The sequence below is a fragment of the Varroa destructor genome, unplaced genomic scaffold, assembly GCF_002443255.2.
Source record: "Varroa destructor unplaced genomic scaffold, Vdes_3.0 BEIS01000003.1, whole genome shotgun sequence".
Taxonomy (NCBI): Eukaryota; Metazoa; Arthropoda; class Arachnida; order Mesostigmata; family Varroidae; genus Varroa; species Varroa destructor.
Window position 1 is genome coordinate 14434570 of NW_019211456.1, and position 22811 is coordinate 14457380.

Here is a 22811-nt window from a genome sequence, read left to right on the forward strand (position 1 = left end):
GAAAAAATATTAGTCTAAGTAGTTACCTGAAATTCATGGAAGATGATGTAATACTGCTTTTTCTTCGCTTGTTGTTGATTGCACCGCAGTACAGGGTAGGTTCTAGGTTTCGATTCGAATCGAATGGAAGCAGAACGACGTTCTGCTTAAATAGAACGCTCGAAATAGGTTCTGCCTTTACTAAAAGAAGAAATAGATCTGTATAGCTAAAAATAATAATGCAATAATAATAATAAAAACATACCAATGCAGGGTTTCCTACACGCTTTAGCATTTGTCAATAGTGTCTTGTGTGATAAACAAATGTCAAACTGTCGGCCCCGGGTTCTATTAAAAAATAACTAAAATAAGTCACTGTCCAGTCTGGTTTTACCAGGTGTTTTTGACAGAGCGGTAAGATTCGGAACACAAAATCATTTACAAAAACAGTAAGTAAGATCCAAGGTTTCTTGTCTCGAAAGGCGGTTAAGGAATTGTATGTTTAATACCCATCGGTGACATGGCAGCATGCCTGCATAGAGTCTCTCGTGAGAATGATTTCATTGCAGCAATTGAGAAGATGCGAATGGATGAAATTTAACGGCAGGCCAACTTTTAGTCGTTTTATCTATCTAGACCATTAACTTACCATAGTTAGCCCGTTCATCTACGTCCTTTAACTGCATTTAATTCTACAAGCAAACGAAGATGACTTGATAATCTGACTTCAATTTCGACTCATAAAAAGAGATACAACTGTTGGCCAAAAATAATGAAGTCTAACACGATACAGAATCGTTTTCTATTTAAGATTTCCAATTTCAGTTGCGGATTTTGGGTACGCTGGTAGTGCTGGCGAATTATTAGCACGATGGACGAACGTGATTTCGAGCATAGCTACCTACGTGGAGACACTGTTTAACTAAAAACAATATCTCTAGTCGATTGCTACGCCAACACCAAATCGAGAAACATGGCGTTTGCTGGTAAAGCAACCCGTGTAAGTTGGTTATGCCAAGCTCATTGAAATTCAGGGGTAACTGGGTAGGCCATATTGGGCTCTAATGCAAGAACCTGCGAACGACGCGTCTTTTAACACAAGGTAAGTCAGCTAAATACGGTGAGTTTAACCGAAAGTTCTAGCATGCAGTGGCGCACCGACCCTAAAAAGTAGGAGTTCTAAGGAAAACTTCTTCATAGGGAAGTCAAAATATCGTCATGGCTAACTTCGACGGGCCGGAGTCGCCAAACCGCAGCCGAGGGCGTCTGCAAAATTGCAAATTTCCTTGATTTCACACAAGCGACGATAACCTTTGTTGGCAGTGGCACTTGTGGTTCCCAAAGAGTCTGAGAACAATTTTTGTGTACCAATGGGAAAGATTTACAAGTGAGCCAAACTATAAGGTTTACCAGAAAAATATGAAAAATGCATTTCTAATAACCGAACATTTAAAGTTGGACAGATACCCTTTAAAGATGCTAGATGGAAAAAACCTCGCAAACTATCACCTACTACTTCGTTCCGTTAAGTACAAAGCAGCTAACTAGAACATTTTTTACTGTTGGCGTAAAAATGAACCGAACAAAAGGTGACTTCAACTCTGACTGTGATCAACTTCCCCCTAGTCTTCATGTTTGAACTGCTGTGTTTAGTGCGACAACAAACTAGCGTGACGTTTGCATCCTTTTCAGAAAAACAGAACCGTTAGATAGCAACTATGTTTGAATCTTATGCAAATTAACATAACAACCTGGAGAGAATTTTATAGCAGCGAACGCTTACCCCACTTGAGGCAATCTAGTCCGGAACTGACTTTCGTTTGGATCGTTTATTTGATCGCTTACTCTAGAGCAAACGTTTTCAGTCGCCGAATTTTAACCATGGCAATTTTTTCTATTGGGAGTCGCAGAGCGGGATTCTAATGGTATGCCAATGGAAAATCATTCACCAGCGTAATTAAAAATTTGTTGACAGAAAGATTCTGGTAAACATTTGGGTCTAGTTTAATCTCTAAGTTGCTTACAGCAAAGTATCAGAAAACTGGCTCATATTTTTGTGTAGTCAATGCTCACGAGGACTTGTGACACAAATCAATCGAATTCCCGTCGAAAATGCGTTCGTATCCATTGAATGCCTTTGAGAGTTGCAAGCATTGATTCATGTGTACCTCTCAATGAGATGATCATCTCTTGCTCAACTAACATGCTGCCGCAGGCTTCTGGCTGCAGCCGGCCTGACGCTGATGGCTCGAGAGGACGAAGGTCGATTCGAGAGGATGAAAGTTTTTCGGATGGAATGGCTACGCTTGGAAAATGGCAAGGGAGGAAGAAAACATAATATCTGAAGAAGCGTTCTAGGCGCGCGCGTAAGACGGTGAGCGTCAATTGAATGAGTGTATCTGTGGAGTGGTTGGCACGAACTGTCAAATATTACTGGTAATAGATGATAGTGTCGGAAGTTGGCTGTGTGGCTTGACGTTGAATTCTAAAGAGTCTCTTCTGATATTGCACAGCATGAAGAGGCTACTTAATATGGAACGGGATAGGCATCGTCACTGGGGCCAGTACAAGCTTGCGACGTCAATTCCCATGGGAACACGTTCCGGCTAAACATTCAAGCAGACCAAACGGTCGTAAAAAGTGACGGGGTCAGGCTGCACCTTAATACAGATGGTGAATTTATCTTTCCTAGCATTTTATCCATAGTCAGTCCGTGGGAGTCCCTGATCACTTGCCATAAGATGGCGCATGTCTGGAACCACTTGCCCGATCAACCAGGATATGTCATGTAAAGGGATCGCGTGTTGTCTCTATTGATGACGTCAGACATCTCAAATGAAGCGTACTGCCTCGTCTCACCTAAGGCAGGGCCCCATTTATAGCCGTTTTTAATCACGTTTTCTGCATAGCATAAATCGCGCAGTTACATAAACTTGAAAGTTCGTGTTCGAAAACGACACAGATTATGCAGTTAATTGGATCAGAAATCATTTAATTTTCAACTGGGCCTGCTCTATTCCTTCCATAAACTTTTCGTCCAACTCGTTCTATAGTGTCTAACATTTCTGAATTACGATAGTACTAGTAAAATCTGTTGAGGTTCCGGAATCAATTACATCTTCACATTTATAATTGACGCTTAAAGTAGCAGTAGCTAGAGCGGATAGTGTCAGGATAAAGGGAACTCACCTTCTGGCCTAAAACTCGTTAATGTATACATATTATCAAATGCTCTACCAAAAAATGTAGCCATCTTTTAATCCCTCCATTATAAGCTCAATATAACATTGTGGCTCAGTTTTACAATGCTGGTGCTCTAAGGATCCTCCGAATGAGGGTAAATATATCTACACATATATTCACTTTGCATGTTACGACAGGTTGTTTTCCTGATCGTGGGATCTATGAAAGCTTTTACAAGGCATGATGGAGATGCAATGTTCGGTTTCTTTTGAGCTGTATTGCCACGGTAAACAGCGAACTTTTACATAGATGTAAATTAAGCTGGTCTTCCATTCGCAAAACAGAGAGCAGTAGCAATAATAATAAACTAAACAACAGACTATGTAAAAACACTGAGTGTCACGCAATAAGAAATGTATGCCTTGCAACCATTATCAGAAAAAAAAGCTTACAGCTGAAGAAAAAATGCTTGAAAGTTGGATCTAGAAACGTTGGGATAGTCCGACGAACCTTATACAAATACACTGCACGGCCATATAGACCAGTTTAGAACTTTCCGGACAGATCGGAATACATGAAAAATCGTACAAACGGAAACAAAGTTGATTGTTCGGTTTAATAGCAAGCAATAAATAGAAATATCTCCGCCATAATTATGATCTGTCAATGATATAGTAATTATAACTACGGCGGTACATAATTCATAAAGCTACGAAGCTTTTGAGGGTTATATGCATAGCATATGATCATTAAGCGAGGAAAAATGAAGTACTAACGAAGATTTGTATCCTAAAAGATCACTTCATATAAATATGATCCATGACTGCCTTCATGACCGAGAGTGTTCATATTTGGCATAAAAGTTTTTCTTATTATAGTCTACAAAAATACGAAATGCGACTACTCATTACCGGCCGAGACTATGCCTAACTTTCTCCGGTTGAATTTATCCGCAGGGATAACAGTAACTGTCGTGGCAGTGTCTATACGTTGTACGTCCGGGGCCAGTTAATCAGTCAGTCAGATAAAACTCCGTTCAGGCTAAAAAAATCTGTCGCTTGTTACTTTTTCTTTCCTTCAATCTTTCATGTAACAACATCTATAGCGTTATTCTAATGGAATGCTCCTGCCCACACGATGGAATATCCCATTTTATCTCACTATTTTTTGGTGTACAATCATAGCGTACACATCTCGTGTACCGTACTCGTCCGGAGATACCACGTTGGCCTACCTCCGTCCAATCTAACCCGCTGAGGAAAGATTGTTATTCTTTTATCCGTGGCACTAGCGGTTTATCTGTTCTCTTAAATGGCACGATCTATTGTTGTCAGTCACAATAAGTATCTGGATCATGGTTAGCCGTGATGGCATGTTCGTCGTATGTTTCTAACTATCGAAGGCTGACCAAGCTAGAGAGGACATCAGCGACTCTAGCATTTCCCCAGGCTGACAGTTATAACTGCGTTATAACTCAAAGCTGATAAACGACTTGAGACTACTTTAACTCAGCGAGCATCCGTCCTATGTAAAAAATTGTGTGACAAACTGGTTGGCTCTTTTCTTCGTAATACGCCGATGATGGAGCACTTCTTAATGGAAGCGAAGAGGCGGGACAGTTGGGAGGAAAGGCGTACGTGGAGATGTTTAACTACCAAGTCCGGGCAATGTTTGCCTATATCCGTGGTTAAATAAAGTTGCTGTAAAAAACGTCATATGCCTTTTAATCTAGCTTTATTATTGACTCACTATATATACTTGGCCAGCAATGTAGCCTTTAGGATATAGCCTCAGTATGTATTGAAGCCAACGAAAAAAAAAAGATTTGCTGTTGTCTTCAAGTCAGAATTTGAGTTCTGCCTGACTTTAGGACAATTCTGGAAGAACATCTGGACATGTTCTATAGCCGTGGCGGCTGTCGGATCGCCTTACCATCGAACCTAGAGGGTCGAAGAATACTGGAACGGTGGCTAGACTAGATAAGTACCGATGCCCTTCCACATGTTTGCAGTAACTTTTGTGGCAAAGAAGGCGTGACGATCAAAGCGAGGGATAAATAGTTGCTTTCAATAACGGCAATTCTCCTTCTCAAAACTACTTCAGTCGATCACATACAGAGCAATATGCAATGATAGCAAATAAGCACTTTTCCTAGAAACTAGGGTCTTTGAGAACTCTAACCTCTAAAGGCTTAGCATGGCTGGACACTTCACATCTCTGAGTTAGAGTCCGATTGACGTTATCTACCCTGACTTCACAGCTTGCGTTTGAGTCTGTCGCTTATCATAATCTCGATATAGAATGGGACCGACAGTCAAATGTGTAACATAGCCTTTCTACGAAGTGCGATATTTCGCGTTAAAGTAAACGACGAAAGACAAGCCCCGTCAAAATGGCTGCTGCAACGGACTTTTTGTTTTCTTGACGTACCTCCCCGCCTAACCTAACCTCGAAAATCTGCCTACGGAACGATGCCTGCAAATACGCCAATCGAAACTTTACAAACAATTTAAGACCTATCTACGAGTGAACGTAAGGAGAACATTTGCAGGCCTTCAAATATCCTGGATAATTTTTATGCCTGAACGAAGCTTTAGATGCTCATTTACCTACCAAGAAACGTATTACTTCGATTTCGAATTTGATCTCAGATAATCCAATCTACTTATTGTCATAGATAAGGTCTCATATCACAGAACAAGGTAGGCATAGGGATTTTTCGAAGCAAAGAATAAGCGCAAACGCAACGAAGTGTTTCGTATGTCTGTTCCACCTATGCTAGTCTCGTTTAGAGGCTTAATAAATGCCCCATAGCGTTTGGTCCGTTAAACGACAAGGAGAAGCATTTGTTTGAAGCTACGGCTACAATGAATTGATTATCCTGAAGCATTCCTTTCAGTTCTGCGAACTGTTGTTGTAACATAAGTATTAGTTTGTAACAGAACTAGAGGTCGTTCTGAAGATTTTCTATTTCTTTGCCCTTTCGACGCCGGCTTACTTCTATGTACTACCCCAGACCGCAATCTCTTCCCTAATGGACCTTTGTAAGCCCATTCTGCGGAAGTTTCAAGGCTTGTGAGTGAAAGTGAAAAAAGTGCATTCTTGTCACTTAATGATATTTCCCCTTTATCGAAATATTTTTGCAGTGTACAATGTAAACGTAGTGCTTGAGAGGACTACTCGAAGGGAACTTTTTGATTTCACTAATGATGTCTTGCAACTGAAAGACGCATCCCGCTCTGGTCGGTTCTTCGGAGTCGATGAAGACTAGCTGAAGGCACGTGGGGTTAAGGAGATAAACCGCAGCCGTATCGCCATCGATATGCATCTGCAATATTTACTGAAGAATGAAAAATATGCCTGCTGCAAGGACTAGGTGAACAGCAGCAGAAAAAAACTACAGCTGGGCAAAATGCAATTACCGCCGGTGATCGAAGGCAAAGAAAAGAATAGATAACTTTGGGAAATACTTTTTAACTTAGAATTAACCTTGTTCTCCATCCTACAATACAATATGTTAGGTTTAATGGGACTGGAAAGGTCTTATATACTAGGAGATGTTTGAAAAGAAAAAGACGGTTGACAAGATCCTCTATATGATCCTCCTCCATCGAGCTGACAAGACCGTTTAGCAAAAAAAGGTCTAATAGACTAGACTTAGTAATCCTTTTCCACAAGAATGCTGGGCCGCACATAACAGAGATTATGAACTATCATTCAATCACCAACAAATTAAACTAGTATGTTAGACGCTTCTTCGAAACCTTTAAAGACAGGTTTCTTTTCAAACTTCAAAGCACTTTGCAATAGGATTGGAAGAGACAATTAATTGACTGAGTGATGAGAGAAGGTCATGGAAACGTGACAATGAATATACAATAAGAAATTAATTTTTTTTTCTAGAATTCGAATGTTTCGTTCAGATTTGTATTGCAATATAATAAACTAGCACATCTGTCAGCAATGAAAGTGGAAGGTAAAAATAGAAACCTTGAGTAAAGCCAATTATTATTAAAAGGCTTGAGAAAATATGATACGCTTACTGGTTTCACAGCTTCAGTCTTTTATTTAGTTAGGTTTGATATTATTATTATGGTACAGTTTACATTTCGTACACTGAAAGCAACATGTGCTCTAAAGAAACAAATATTAGACGGCATCTTCCTGACTCCATAATTGATGGCCTCGGCGGCCTAGCAACTGTTAGAAAAGGCCATATACCTCTCAACAAACTTACAAGACTAGGACACGCACATACATGCATATAAGGATTCCTTAAAAGCAGGAGAGTTTGTTTACATTTCAAAGCAAGCCATCTCCACCAACACGCCCTGTTTCATTTAGTTCCAACACATTCTAGCGAGTAAGTTCAATTTGCCTAATTTCGAATGAGAACAAGAACAAAGTTCACCTGCAGCAATTCAAAGGACCCGTAGAATTTAATCGTTTGCGTCTGGTATACAACACGTGCCGTCGGAGAGGTAAATAGAAATTTTGCCGATGCGACAGATAATAAAAATCATTCATTACATCGCTGAACTTTGAGAACTATAGCTTTTGGAAAACGTGCGTCGATGAACTGCAGCGTTTGTGTGGTGATGCTATTAACAAAAGTAACCGTGCAAAGATGCGTGCAAGACCTGTGTTAAGAAGGTTTTCAGTGGCAAACTTTGTCTTCTATCGTACATGCAAGACTCGCCGCTGAATGGAAGATCGTCCCGTCTATAATCTTACTTTGCCACGCGTGGCAGAAGCTCGAGAAGACACTAGTGTATGCTTGGACATATTTAGACTTTTCTAACAGTTTCTTTTTTAATGTGCTAGATGTGACGATATAGCAGCTGCAGTAGCAGGATAACTAATGAGCTCTTTAACGCAATCTGTGATGTACCAACGATGAATCCGAAGAGTACCAATCACTGTCTACCGATAACCATCGATTAGTCATTTGGGTCAAGCTGCTACATGATCTGCCAAATCAACATATTAAATAGTAGAAAAATATGACTTAAGCTTTTGTCTCTAGAAATGATCCAAGACAAATCATTATCGAACGGCCTTAATATTGTAATTCATGGAATCGAACACCCACACACAGAGTTTCAACTCGGTAATAACGTAAAATGTTGCCCGATAACAGCACACCCAAATATATATTGATTTCCAGCTGAAACTTGCAAGTTTTTTCGAATTATGTAAGTTTTTCATATCAACCCATATTGCAATTATCTTTAAGAAGTCTGAGTATATTCGTTCTCATTTCTATATATACATATATATATATATATATACAATCGCGAAGTTTCGCAGGTAAAGTTTTTAGTCGACGTGATCATCCTGAGGTGTCCTAGATTTTCCGAAAATATTCTGGTAATCTAGATAGGGCTCTTTGGCCTTATTTTTCATACATTAATCCTGTTAGCTGAACTATACACAGTTGTTGAAAACGTTTGTTATCAGTATCTAGATCCTCTAGATCTTCCTCTAACTACTAATTTTAACAACTCAGCACTGTGTGACTGACTGTGTATTTGAATCACTTTAGCCTTACCTTAAGCGCGCTTTTCGAATAGGAACCTTTAAACATTTCGAAGCTAGTGTACCCAGTCCACTAAATAAAAGCTCGTGAAACAAATACGATGTCGGTGCAATGGAAAAATTCGATTCTTCGCGTATATTGCTACGTCTGGTAATTGCGCAAATACGAGTGCTATCAGATCATGTTCTATCTACTTTATTTACATTATGTTTAACTCTTACGAGCTATAATTTTAGCAAACAAAACGGACCCAAACGACGACCACTTAGTGCTTTTGTATATCCCGAAATGTAACACAATGCTTGAAAACTCCGTCCGGATGGTTTCGTCTGTCCGGACGCCATGCTCTACAACTCCTAATGGTATCGTTATTGGCAGTTAAACGCCGAATAAAGTTACGCCCTGATAACTTCCTCAGTGCAAACTGTCAAGATTACGTGTCAAGTGAATTGTCCCTTTGCCGAAAGCAAACTTTTTTCGATACTTAACCTAAATCAGTGAGTCTATACAATGGATACTATTTGTTTAGATGTGCCGTGTACACTTGAAGCTTTTACTCATATTAGAGATGATTAGTGTCGCCTCTGTCGTATTTTTGATCTACTGTCTTTCTCTCATGACGCATTTTTCGTCTAATTTTTTTAATTGTTTCGGTCTCAGCAGCAGACGCATATATCGCTTAACGGAATGTGCATGGCTGGAATTGGTCTTTGTATCACAATTTTGTTAGGGTCAACAGTATTCGAAAATATTTATAGAAGATCAATATAATGCTACCTTTAATGTTTTTTTCCTATCCGATCCTAACATTAAATAAATATACATTTCCGCTGATGTCACTAGGTCCACGCTAACGTAGATCAACTTCTCATGTTCTACGATATGGGGGCAACTGTCATAGACTTAGTGCAGACTTAGAACGATGTGAGCCAGTAAGTGGGGTGATTTCGCATTTGCCATCTAAATCGAAACTACAAAACGGGTCTAAAAATCACAAACGACAAAACGAATCGTGCGCCCTAACTTCTAAATACTTAGTGCTTTATTTTTACGATGATTAGATTAAGTTTTGTAAGTAATTAATCGGAGGAAGCTGTGTTAATTCTGCAAGCTGTGAGGGCTTGTTCCTAAATAACTTTTAAATACATGCAGCAACTGCCAGAATATAATGAAGTCTTTTACGATGGTCGTCAGCGCTGCTATTGCGTAGTATTGGGTTAAGGACATAGGATAGCGGGCTCAATGCGAGCAATTCAGGAAAATTGTTCAGGAGAAATCGCCTCCCCTATTGGCCAGATTTCCTTTGCTGAGGTGTTGATATGCATACCTAAACCATTACATGCTCTGTGGCCACAACAGCATCACAAAAAAAATGAAGGTATCTAGGAAGCAAGTAAGTTGGACTCTATTTGTGTCCAACATGTGTTTGAACATAAATTATGTCCTATACATATATATATATATATATATATATATATATATATATATCGCTAGATGCATTTTTAGTCTGCTTCGCACCTATCCATCTCGACCTCGCATGACGAAGCACAGGGATCACGGGGACGTTGGGAAACCTTCGAAAGTTTGGTATAGCTTAATTGGCGTCCATGACCTACACATGTGTCATTATTATACCGCGCATCTTTACAATGCTAGAAATCTAATGAAAGATCTTCAACTGCATCCGGTTTAAAGGTCAGGATGCATTAGGATCGGACATCACTGAAACACACGCAAAATGAGTCTAGCTTCAAAATATTTAGTTAAACATTGGTTCTTGCCTATACAGTAAAATGGATTAGAGCATGTGGCTTTACCTAGTAGGAAGGGAGTATCCCTCTACTATATATTACACTACCTGAATTACGTGTCACTGGTACAATGCCCTGCACATGTTTGGAATGGAAAAAATAGCATTTTCATATTTTATAGCCTAACTACTTACAATATATTGTATAGAAACACAAGCCGAAAGGCTGCAGTCTTGTGGCTGCCAAAGGCTTGAATAAAATCCATTTTAAATCGAGTTTAAATAAATATTCTGGTTATTCGAGCCCAGGCCTCAAGGAATAACTGTTAGTTTGCGCGACTCCGGGGGCCTGCGACATGTAAGGCCTAGAAGAACAGTGTCTTCTAGCTGTCTGCTCTTGTATAGTCCCTGTGTGTTATAAAAAATGGAAACACATATTCAAAATGGCACGTCAGTTGAGCCCTTACACAACATTATAACACGCGACTCACAATTTTTCGTTGATATGGACCTAGTGCTTCTTCAAGCTAAATGCACTTACATTAATTCTCCGTTGCGGTTCCAACTTTGTTACCGAGCTGCCAGCCAGGCTAATCTGCTACTCGAAAGCCTCTGGCTGCGTATATGTTCATTATCTAAAGCATTTTAGATCCAGTAAACTGGTTGCCCACATGGCAATGCAAACATTTAAACAGTCAAAAATAGAAACAACCTAACGTAAAAGAACTATAATTTCTTCCTAAGTACGTTGCAGGTACACTACTGATCACACAAAAATATATGTTTTACTTTTTTCGAAATACACACTCATGGCTGTCATATGCTTCTGTTTGGTGATGGGCGGACAAAAACCATTTGTCTGGCCAGAGTTCGTTAGCAACAAACTACGACAAGTAAACAAAACAAATCTAATGGGATACAGGGACCTTGATACATAATCTATTGCTGAGGAACTCAAACTGGTTAAAAACTTGGGTAAGCGGCTAATTCTAATGTCTAACATTCCAACTTATGCTGCCTGCAGCAGTTGCAACTCGAATTCGTAACCGCTACCCTCGTAACGTAGTGAACTCATGAGAGCTGCCTGTGACAATTTCAAGCGAGTCGACTATAAGGGTAAAACGGCTGGGATATAAACAAATACAACTATAGGAATTACTTTATTTCTTATCTAGTAAGTTAGTTTTAAAAAATGACCATTTTGAGAATCCTGCAGATCAGAGTATTGCTGCTATGTTCGTTACTGGATTTTAGGCCACAGCAATATTCGTTTCTCGTGTATCATCGAACCCTTGCTCAACTCCGAACGGGCAAAACAGCCAGGTCATATCTCTGACATAGTTTCTTTTATTTGAAAACTGCGATGTCCAAATTAGACCAAACGCAAATTTACTTCTCAATGCTAAAACGAAGTGTTGATCTTCATTGGGTCCTATGACATGCCTATGCTGATTCTATGGGCCTCTCTGCTTTCGAAAGATATAAAAAATAATGCTATCGATGACTCACTTAACAGAGAGACTCAAAAAACTAGTTTTTCTCCTAACATAACTCAGTCTAGTAGGCATGTAAACGTTCCTTTACGTACGTCGTGCAGCTTGAGGCAACATATTTCTGCGGTTGTTGTGGTAAACTCTGGACTATAGGTATTTTTTAAAGGAAACTGTAACAATTGTACTGCTTATTGTACAGTTGCCATAGGCTAAATAATGTCGCTAACAAATAAATCACGTTTTGCACAACCATGATATTGGACCATGGTTCACCGCGAGGATTTTTTGATGCCAAGATCATAAACTTCTTCACTTAAACGAAGAGTGGGATCATTGTTACAATTTGCGTCAATTTCTCAGTCCAGATACAAATTTCGGATGTGCCAAGACTTTTGGATGCAGCAAAATTTCGTAACAACCTATACTAAATTTGGCTAGATTAACATTACATTATTAGAAAACGTTCTTCTTTATCCGAGCCTAAATTTTCTCCTAGCAAATGGACGTTTAGCTTCCAGCTTGTTAGACAATGTCTCATTTCCTAATACAAGCTCGTTAGTTGCCACCTCCGGCCCGTATCAACTTGTCTTTGCGAAGAGCATATGGGCCAAAATCAAAGATATTTTTACTTGGTATTCTAACAAAGTGCTGCAAGCCTATATGAAGCCATCCAATGTTTCTCATATCGACGTAACGTAGCCTAGATAATCTCGCGATTTCATCTGAGGGAACGAGTGATATCTAACGCATGATACACGCTGATGTCGTCTGCATGTAGACGACCACAAAGTTAATGCGCAGTGTATACATAACGATAAAAGAAACATAGATTAGATCGTTATCACGAGTCATGAGTTTTATAGTAAAAATCAAATGTAAACAACATTCGGCCGACCAGCGTGCACGATTTTGTTTATAATCTAAGCACGTAGAGCTAATATTGCTAATCGTTTGTTAGGCGGCACGAACGTTTTTAATGATGACGTTTGACACAGATATGTGCCAAAACGTGTTTATCTATACATTAACAACAAGCTAAAATGGTAATGAAAGTAGTAGTTCATCATGGAATTTTGGCCCGGGTACTACAATTGTAACACAGTTTTACTGCTAACTAAAAATAGTAATAAACCCATACGGATAGTTTATTTATAGACTTTAAAGAAAATGTCAACGTACGTAACTGTTCTGTATTCTGCTAAATTATGATTTAATTATTCATATTATATGATTTCAATAAAAGATGAACCAATTTAATCCTGTTTCGCACGTGTTCCTGACGTCTGGAGGCCGGGACAGACGCAGCCTGTGGACGCTGTTGGATCGAAGTTGTTTTTGGTCCCTGAGTTACATAGTAGGCACATGTCTTAACACGCATTCGTGCAATTAAGAGACGCTCCACTTTTATTTCGGATTTTTCTTCTATTCATCTGGACTAAATTCAAGTAACAAAGGACTAAAGGACATCGTATCGCAGGAACAGAACAGGCACGCTTATACGATACAGAGATAATATTACTTTAAGCGCACTCGTATCACGATAGTGTCCACAAGTCCCTGTTGGTGTCATCTATTCCTGCTGTCTCCAGGATTTCGATAATTTTACTACGGAATTAGTTTGTTGTTCCTTGTCGCTTCTTACTGATCTTAACATTGAGCAAACCCCATTTATAGAGCTGCCATGTATTATGAGTAGCCCTGCCGCAGTGAGAAGATAAGGTTACCTGAGTTGACAGAGTTAATAATGGCCAACACAAATTGGCTATAATTATCTATAAAAAAAAACTTTGGAGCTCAAACTCAGTGGTTTGTAGGGGTGCTATTGGGAATTGAATCGTAACGATTGTAGCAGTTGATTGCCAAGAAGATATAAATGACCATATTTTGAGAACGAGAATTAAAAAAATACCTATATATAGTGTGGAAATCATTCCCAGGACCTTGTCCGCGTCTCCGCATGATTAAGATATTTTTTCACTAGAGCTTAAGCTAAAAGAGAAATTGAACTCTCGATATATGTCGCGCCAATTTTAAATAGTTTCCTTGATTCGATATAACTAACTTAGTCTCAATGACTTACCACTATTGCCAATTCATTCGGAACTTAGAATACTTGGAACCCGTGTTGCTTTGGTGATAGCTATATGGCTTCCGTCCCCAATCATGCTTTCGGATAAGACTAGTGGGTTTTGACGGCTAGCCCGGAGAGTTTCGAAAAATATGATGTACCACAGATTACCACTTGTTGAAGAATTTTCTAGGCAAGTAAAATATACTCCGTTTTATGGCTAGACTGAGCTTGTTTTTTTACCAATGTCTTCAAAGTATTGTCATCTATCAATTCTATTTAGCAATCTGTGTAAAGCCGCCCGCCTAGATTTACGTTTACAGTAGAATTGTTTATTTTACACCATCCTAAATAAAGATGTCCACCTAGACCGATTTGAAGAATGCTCTTATTACCCTATTTATTAATGCAATTACACACCGGCCAAAATATTTTTTATTTCGGTAGCTTCATACTGCAGGCTGCACGAGTGTCGAATACGGAATATCATTAATGGCTTATTCTACCATCGTCTTCGAGTTTGGGCAGATAGGCGTTCTTCAGATATCTTTAACCGCGGTACAAATAAGCAGCATGTTTATTCATTTACCCATTAACGACATTTAGGGACAAGCCTCGATACTTTTCCCACCCAAATAGTCTGTTAATCAACTCAGTATAGCTGCATTGTAGATAGATGTTTTATAATATCAATATCACATAATATAGTGTCTTGGTAACACAATTCGTGATACAGATGTGTGGATCCATTAAAATATGCAGAAACCGAGAATGAAACGAAATCCAGGGTCGAGAACAGCATGTGCTTACGTCTCTGAATAAGCCTAGGCTGCCTCCTCTTTGTGCGATGTTTTCCTACGTCGCGTTTAAAGACCACGCGACAAAGTCGGCCTTCGGTGCAAACTTCTACGCACTGAAAGTTATAGGTATTCTGAGCGTCAGATGTTGGATGACGTATATTTGCTGTAACTTGTTTGTGACGACGGAATACGTACCTAAGGTACGCAGCTCAGACCGAAATTAGTTGGGCGGGCATCCGCAGTTACCTAACGTACTGACACCAACGATTGCAGTGCTAAGCAAATACTTCGCCGTCGGGCCCATGGGATAATAACCAATGAACACAAATTGAATTTAGCATCTTGAGAAAGTTTGAGTATTTTGAATTACGTTCCTGCCCCGGGGCGATCCTGAAATCGAGCGGTATTTCTTTCGTGTTAAGCTGGCGCTGTTTGAAATTTGACCAAGTTAACCTCACTTCTACTTGACTTGAAGCTTGTATTATAGATGATGTTCAAAGCGAAAATGGCCTATGACCCTTTGAACGTCCTAAAAGAAAGTGTGATTTTCTTAAAGCCAGGCAAGTAATATGTGAGAGCGATATGCTGAGAGGTTTTAAAGGTGTGTTAATGAAAACTGCGTCATGAAAGAGCACTTATCTGTGTAAGCAATTCTATAGCTGATCCGCGATTGCGTACACACATATACTTCTATCAATGTTATGTACTCTTACCTAAGTTAAGACACTCCTGAGTCCCCCCACAGTTTTTTTTACAAAGTTACCTGCATATTGCTACTTTATGGACAAGTTGTATTGAAATCCGCAGGTCATTGTTTACAACCGTTTGTTCAAATAATATATTTGTCGGCTAATAAAAAATTATAATCCCTTTATATCTAACAACATAATGTGTAAAGTAACCTTTATACCCAACAGTGAAATCATTACGAGAAGCCATCTTGCGGAGGCGCTGAATGCAAACCTTACGTTTTCCACGTTCTATAGGGACAAAGCTCTACACCGCCTATTGTAAAAAAAAAATAGAGCAAACATTTTTAAGTTAGCGGTGAGTACTTTTTTAATTCTAGTTTAAATAAAATTGTTATGATTATGGAACGCTAGGTAATTTTTATAGTTTTTCGTTGTCGGCCATCGTTGTTAGAACAAGCGTTCATCCTGAGAAAGCGCAGAAAATGATCCCTACTTTCAAACAAGCGATAATCATTTGTGATTTAAATCTAATCCAAAAAGCATGTCTACTTTATTTAGCCGTAGACGGTATCTTCGGCCCAAGAGAGCAAATTACCGATAATTTGAGTCTTGTGACTAGGATAAATCCTCAATTTATTTGAAGTAACAAATTGTCAACTTAGCACAACTTATATTTGGCATACAGAGGCGTTGGCAAAAAAAAGAACATATAGTTTTTAACTTAACATGTGAATGGGCTTGCGCTGCAATCGTTACAAATCATTATTCCCATTTGGTTCTATCTTAACCTAACTTATTACTGTTATTAAACCAAATTATTATTAACTTCTACGTTAATTATATTGCAAAATAAAATTTAGTACTGATCTAACTTGATACGGTACATTTTTTTTGCCTTGCATGGCATACTACTGCTTAGAGCAGTCGGCGCATACGTTTCTAGAGTCCGCTATATCGCATTGTATATAAATTATGAGCTAGATTCTTTCCTTCCGTTTCCTGAAAATAAAGTATCTTTGTGAAGTGTTTTCCCTATTGGTGTATTTCGCGTCATTCTTGTTAAGATCCAAAGTGCCGAATCCGCAAAAGAAGATTTCCATTATCTTCTGAATCATTTGAATAAGGGACAGAGCTAAACAGCAGGTAATGCTTGCTTCCGAGCACTCCTAACACATGCGGTTGTATAAATATATCCCTGTGATTTACCTTGCGAAGAGATTTCTACATACTATTTGCGTCTTGATAGCTAAATCTATGCACTTATGTATCGCATACGAACCCATTCACGAGGCTATTCAAGAGAATCGCTATTATTAAGCACAATACACTTGATCTCATGATCAGTCACTTGTCTCCAAAAACTGCCACCCTTGCTGTCCGAGACAGTCTCACAGATAAAACTTGTTCATGCGATCGTATGGGATTCTATATGGGTATGTTAGCCGTCCACTGACATCTACACTAAACAACGCGTTATCAATGTTTTCTGTTACTTCTTTTAAAGAAGAACAGCTTCCGAAGTTTCAGCAGGGAAGTCGGCTAAAAATGTATTAGCGCGTGCTAAGTTACCAGTGTTCAACGGCTTTATTCGCACCGTTATTGCTGTGATTCAGCTTTTTTTTTTGTTCTAAAGAAAGACTAGCTTATAAAGCTCGCTTACGCACGCCGAACCTCCCTTCCCAGTGTTGGCCACGGCGATAAGGGGGTCTAGCTAGCGTTTTTTCCCAGCTCCAACAGTGGCCTTCGCTTAATTAACACATTCCTATTTCCCTAGGCCAATGCTTTCCTTACCACTACCTCCACAATATGTTTACGGTGGATCTAGCACTTCAAATAATTGAATGGCACCGTAATACGTAAACGTGAGTTTCCTTCACCAGACACTTAACATTGATAGCCTAGCCTGCCTCTACTTTCAGAACAATCAGCGTCATACAGCCCGATTTAATGATACGTCACAATGTCGTAAGGCTTGTTATCAGAACAGCACACGTCGAGGCATCGAATCGCACGGTATTATTCCTCGGAATGAGCGACACGTGAGAAGAGCATGCGAGGACCAACAAGTTTCCCGATTTCGCCATGAGATTTCATTGGGAGAGGGAATGCAGCCGCCATCGCCTGTTAGAAGGGGCGTTGCCCTTGCCATGAGGAAGGACAAAAACCGGAAGGAAAAGAGTTAGCGGCCGAATGCTGAGCGCGGTGGAAGGAGCAAAGCCAAAGAACGTGATATCAGATTGCGCGAACTCTTGCAGAACTTAAGCTTTAACGAGAGAGGGATTTTACGATTTCATAACGATTTGAGCGCGTTCGACTCTTGCGCGGAGAACTATCCGAAAGCTATCTACTCAGATCGGACTAAATTCATAAAAGATATTTACCTGGATATAGGTTATTAGTTATTGCGTATGGTGTGAGTTGTTTGTTATAGCATTATATACTGATAATGGAATGCCTAGGGTGCACTGGCCTGACTACAGACCGCTTACCGTGAGTTTGATCCTTCTCCTCCCCCAGCTCCCTTTCCCTATCGTATGGAGGGTTTAAAAAATGGCCTAAAGTTGCTTTTTCATTGTTGCTTCACTGAAGTATTTCCCTTCAGCGAAAGAACACTTGCGGCCTGTACACTAGCTAATGACCACTACTGGCACCGACACCCAATTAGAATAATTATATGGAAAACTACAGTAACTTCTCGGTTACGCGCAGGTATTTAAGGTTCATATAGCGCGTCCGTACGATACGGTTGAGTTTAGTTCTATACTTGTTGGAAACAAAGAGATTTTGGTGGTAAGCGCATGAATGCTATCGCAAGCTATATTTCGATTGTTCCAAATGGATGAATGAAAGGCCTAAACCTATCGCGGCCGATTGCAATTTATGTATTGATTATATGCACCTGTCGGTTGCCTTAATTAAACCAGAACCTATTGGTTATGTGCCTATCTATGTAGAGGTATTGGCAAAAGACGCGCCGCAACGAAACACAACCTTGTCTACTTTTCTGGTTACCTTGAAACATGTCCGTGTGAGCCGAGGAGTTTACATTGTGCAAAACTAGCGTCGCTCAAACTTGAATCTAGTTATTCACTCAGATTATATAACTCAGCAGTTTCGAATCGGACGTGTTATTACCGCAACCTAGTCGTTAAGGACGCACCACTATGTAACCTTTTGGTCAATCAGATTCCCGATTTCTTGTCGATATAGGACGTGTTGTCGAAATTCATACTATGCAAAGATTTAGTGTACACTTAGGAGATGTTCATTAATTGTTTATGAGCCACGAAATGGATAGAAAGCATATATCGCCTCCATAAACGTCGAACCACCTTGATTCTTGGTTTCCTGGAAAGTTAGCTGGCAATACCGAACTCTCTCATGCATTCAAAATCGACGTGGTCATGTGAAAGGCGACCTGGAGGCTTTTTGCAGGTTATAGACCTAAATCGCAGTTTGCCTCGAGTGCAGCAGCAATGTCAGCGTTAATTTACCGGATGTCAGCTTTGGCAAGAACAAGCACTTGGGACTGCCCCTGCACCATTGCCGTTTGCACCTTTAGTTCCTCTAAAAGAGATGTAAATATCGTCGTAATTTCCTGTGCTTCTGGGCGCCCCTTTGTGGACAGTCTCTGTCGGACGACCGCTCACTGGCACGTCTTAAAGTCGACACCAGCACCCTTGTTGAATGGTATATTTGTACTTTTGTATCTGTTTGCTATAGCCTCATTGTGTTCTCTTAGAAAGGAACGTTGGAAATCTTCCGTCAGAAATAGGTGCGAAATATGGCGGTCGTACCACTTTTGTGGAAGCCTTCGTGCTACGCTGTGACGGAGTTCGTGCACTCAATAACGCGAATCGCCAATTTCAAGATGTTTTAAAAAACACTTCGATTATTCCCGCTATTTGAAGGACGATAAGCAGATTCTGGTAAAGCACTTTCGTGCGTTTTTTCATCATATACAATATAAAATCGTAACTATTGGACCGCAGCGCTACTCCATGTATAACGTAAGTACAGAAGCCATGTTATTATACCTTTTAAGGTAGTACCGTTTTAAGGCCTTTTGTCGGAGGTCTAAATCGTGATAGGTACGCTAATACATTTGGGCGAGATTGGTTGATCTCTTCATAGCTTCCATGTTGGTATGCGCTTCGGAACAGATAGCATCCGGCGATTTATGATGTACGGGAAGATTATCGTTCGCAATGAGTTCGGCGACAAATTCCTGTGGCTGACGAGCAATGGCGGTAATAACGGAACGCGAGATTTAGCGCATGAGCCATGGACTTCGTTTCCATGCATCGCGCCAAAATTTCCATAAGAGAAGCATTTCCGCCCTTAGTGACACAACGGAAATGCAGGTATTAACTCACAGTGACCTCATTTACAGTTCACCAATCGCTTGTGGCTGCTTGTCTGCACTTTCCCATTGTTCTGGTTCCATTGCGAAAACTGAAATTAGTAGCCCAGGACGACCTATCAGCGACAGGACTGAAAATTTTGTTTGTTACGCACTGGCTTTCAAGTCTTCCGAAAATTTCATCATGAACTCTCGGACCCGAAAATACTAACTAGATCACAGACTCTACTATAAGAATAGATTCGGTCTTGAAAGCGCAACGTTTTCGCTATAAACGCTAGTACGAACGGTTTCCGATATACAAAAATCTTTCTGCAAATATGTCGGCAGCTTTTAATTTACAGTTTGCCGTCCTTGCTGATCAACTGCTATTCACCAAAAACCTATAGATATATATCGGTCCAAGTACTGAAACATACAATAACCCGATATGTAAAGTGTCATATAAGTTGGCATTTATTTCGTAATTTAGCTCAATTTTATATACGTATACCTCATCACCTCACGTAAGGAGTACGTCGTCTATTTTTTCCTGGCGGCTACCTGCCGTAGGCGAAACCTTTGTATCTAATACCATATTCGATACCAAGATCATCAGAAGCAATTACACCTGCACAACAAACTAGGACATAGGCTTAAGGACAAACAACACCGACCCGACGAGACAACTAATACACGGCCTGCTTCACGATTGCAGTTGAAATCAGAGGCTGTTTGGTGCAAAGAAGGTAGGCCACCTCGGCTACTTTAGAATAGCTAATACCGACGTACAGACCACCAAAGCTGGCGAGCTCGTGACCGCCTGCCACCGTCTGCCAACGGAGCCAAGAGCAACTATGACAATAATGGACAGCTAAACGATCAATATAAATTAGATGAGAAACACTTTTGAGCGATACTCAGCTTTACTGAGTAAATACATTGTAAACATAGTTTGTGAGAAAGAGGAATATGAAATTAAATACCACTGATCGAAGACCGGCACAAAAAGCACATCCTCTTTCGCATGCATGCCTGCTTCAGGTTGTCGTATACAAGATAGATTGAATGGTAAAGAGTTGCACAAGTAGGTGTTAAAATCTAATGCAGATATTGTACATGAACGATAGAACGACACACGATTTTCTAATTTATGTTAACAGCTTTGATTCAATATCAACATAACCATTGCCACAAACTTTATGGAAAAATTGATTTTGGAAAAAATATGAATTTTTTTAAAGCAAATATGAAACAGATTTGGTCTTAGAAAGATCCCACCGACCGAGCTGTAAACTACCGTTATTCTTTGGCTTAGTATTTTAGCTGATCATCTTCGTCGGTGGGGCGAGGGCAATCGTTAATGTCGTTGTCATCCGTTGCTCTAAGCTGGTCATCGATATATAGTCTCACCGGCAAAAAAGAGGTGAAACCGTCACAGATCGTTACGATCAAACTTTTGTTTTGAATTTGTTTAGAAATAACTATTCCGCTATTAAATGGTTCTTGTCGTTTAAAGAGGAGCGGCTATTGTAGAAATTATATGGTCAAAGGGATACAAATATCAAATCTATCGTTTTTGCGTTTCGTATTAGGGAAGTAAATATTACTGAGCATTATCAGTTCAGCTGTCCAAAACAGTAACACACAAATAAGACAGGCCTCGTATTATAACCGGTATATTGTCCTAAATCTGCACACCAGCTCGTATGGTAAAAAAAAATAGACTTTGAATCAGCTTTATACGTTACCTATAGACTAATGTACATTAATAAAATTTCATTCGTAATTTTCACTCTTTCAAGCCACGCCACTGACGGAGTATGAGTTTTGCCGGATAAAAGTAAATGAGCTACACCCGTATATGGCTTATATTGGCTGAACATTTTTGTTAATCCAAGATGCGAATTACATTAGCGAAGTAATCATAAGACTTAGCATGCTCACTTCACCTATATACTTCATCTCATATTGAGATACCTACAGTGTCACAGGTTAGAGGGCCATTTAAGAATGTATAGACTGTACGCATCTATTTAAGGGCCAGCATGTCCTACATCTAGGTAGATTTGAAGCCTATCTAGGAGTTTATGCATATTTGTTCTAACCGTTGGTAGCTGATTTCATCTGTTCCTGAACAAGCCTCGCGCACTGAACCTTAAAAACTCGCGCCGTCAGAAATATTTCACTGTCGTTGTGATCCGATTTTTTTTTGGGAATTGCCTAAAAAACACAATTCGCCATTCTACCGTTCATATGCAGTATTTTTTTTATGTACAAGTGTAAACAGGCACACGACTATCATACACTGAACAGAAGAAGACAAAAAAGCGGAAGAGACAGCACACAGAAACAGCAAGTAAAGTAAACTGTAAAATTAAGTGCCGAAAATAGGTAATGATACCATAGTTTAATGCGCTCACAAGCTGTTACTGGATAGCCTAAAAAGATTCACACCAGATCGATATGTATGTATGTATGTGTCGGAAAAGTTACATGCATACACGCAGATGCACGGTTTCCCTTGAGTTAGGTCTTTTCTCAAATTTGCCTACAGCACAATCAGGCACTAGTGGCCTAAAACAGCGTACATTTCCGCTCTTTACTTCAAGACGGAGAAATCGAAACTAGTTTTCCGACAGCTGGATATGCAAAGACAAAAACCGTTACGGCAGCAGAATGTGGCTCTGCAATACTAAGACGTCCATTCGAATGGTCAAACAAACAGCTGTGGCCAAAGTGGTTGACAGCTTATTTTTAATAAGAAATTTAAGATTTCGCTGTTTATCTAATGAACAATGCCTGTAGATAGGCTTGTTCAGTACGGTAAGCCTAATTAACAGAAAGAAAAATATAGGTCATATCCTTTGGTTAGTTTGTTAGTTGAATAGTCCCAATTAAAACTCTTCCGCCTCGATTTTGAAACTGCCTTTCAAAGAACAGACGGAAGTTTGGCCTTTCGGCG

The 22811-nt window shown here is 39.7% G+C and overlaps 1 protein-coding gene across 4 annotated transcripts in view; it reads right to left on the reverse strand.

Moving 5' to 3' along the window:
• LOC111246926 (gamma-aminobutyric acid receptor subunit alpha-6-like) overlaps positions 1–17549 on the reverse strand; it is a 52554-nt gene extending 35005 nt beyond the window's left edge. For all 4 annotated transcript variants that reach the window (XM_086982396.1, XM_086982393.1, XM_086982394.1 and 1 more), the window contains exon 1: positions 16784–17549. Coding sequence is in view for 3 of the 4 variants with exons in the window: in XM_086982393.1 (XP_086838519.1) it covers positions 16784–16842 (59 nt within the window). In the remaining variant the exon portion in view is untranslated. The remainder of the gene's footprint in view (positions 1–16783) is intronic.
• Positions 17550–22811: the final 5262 nt, after the last annotated feature.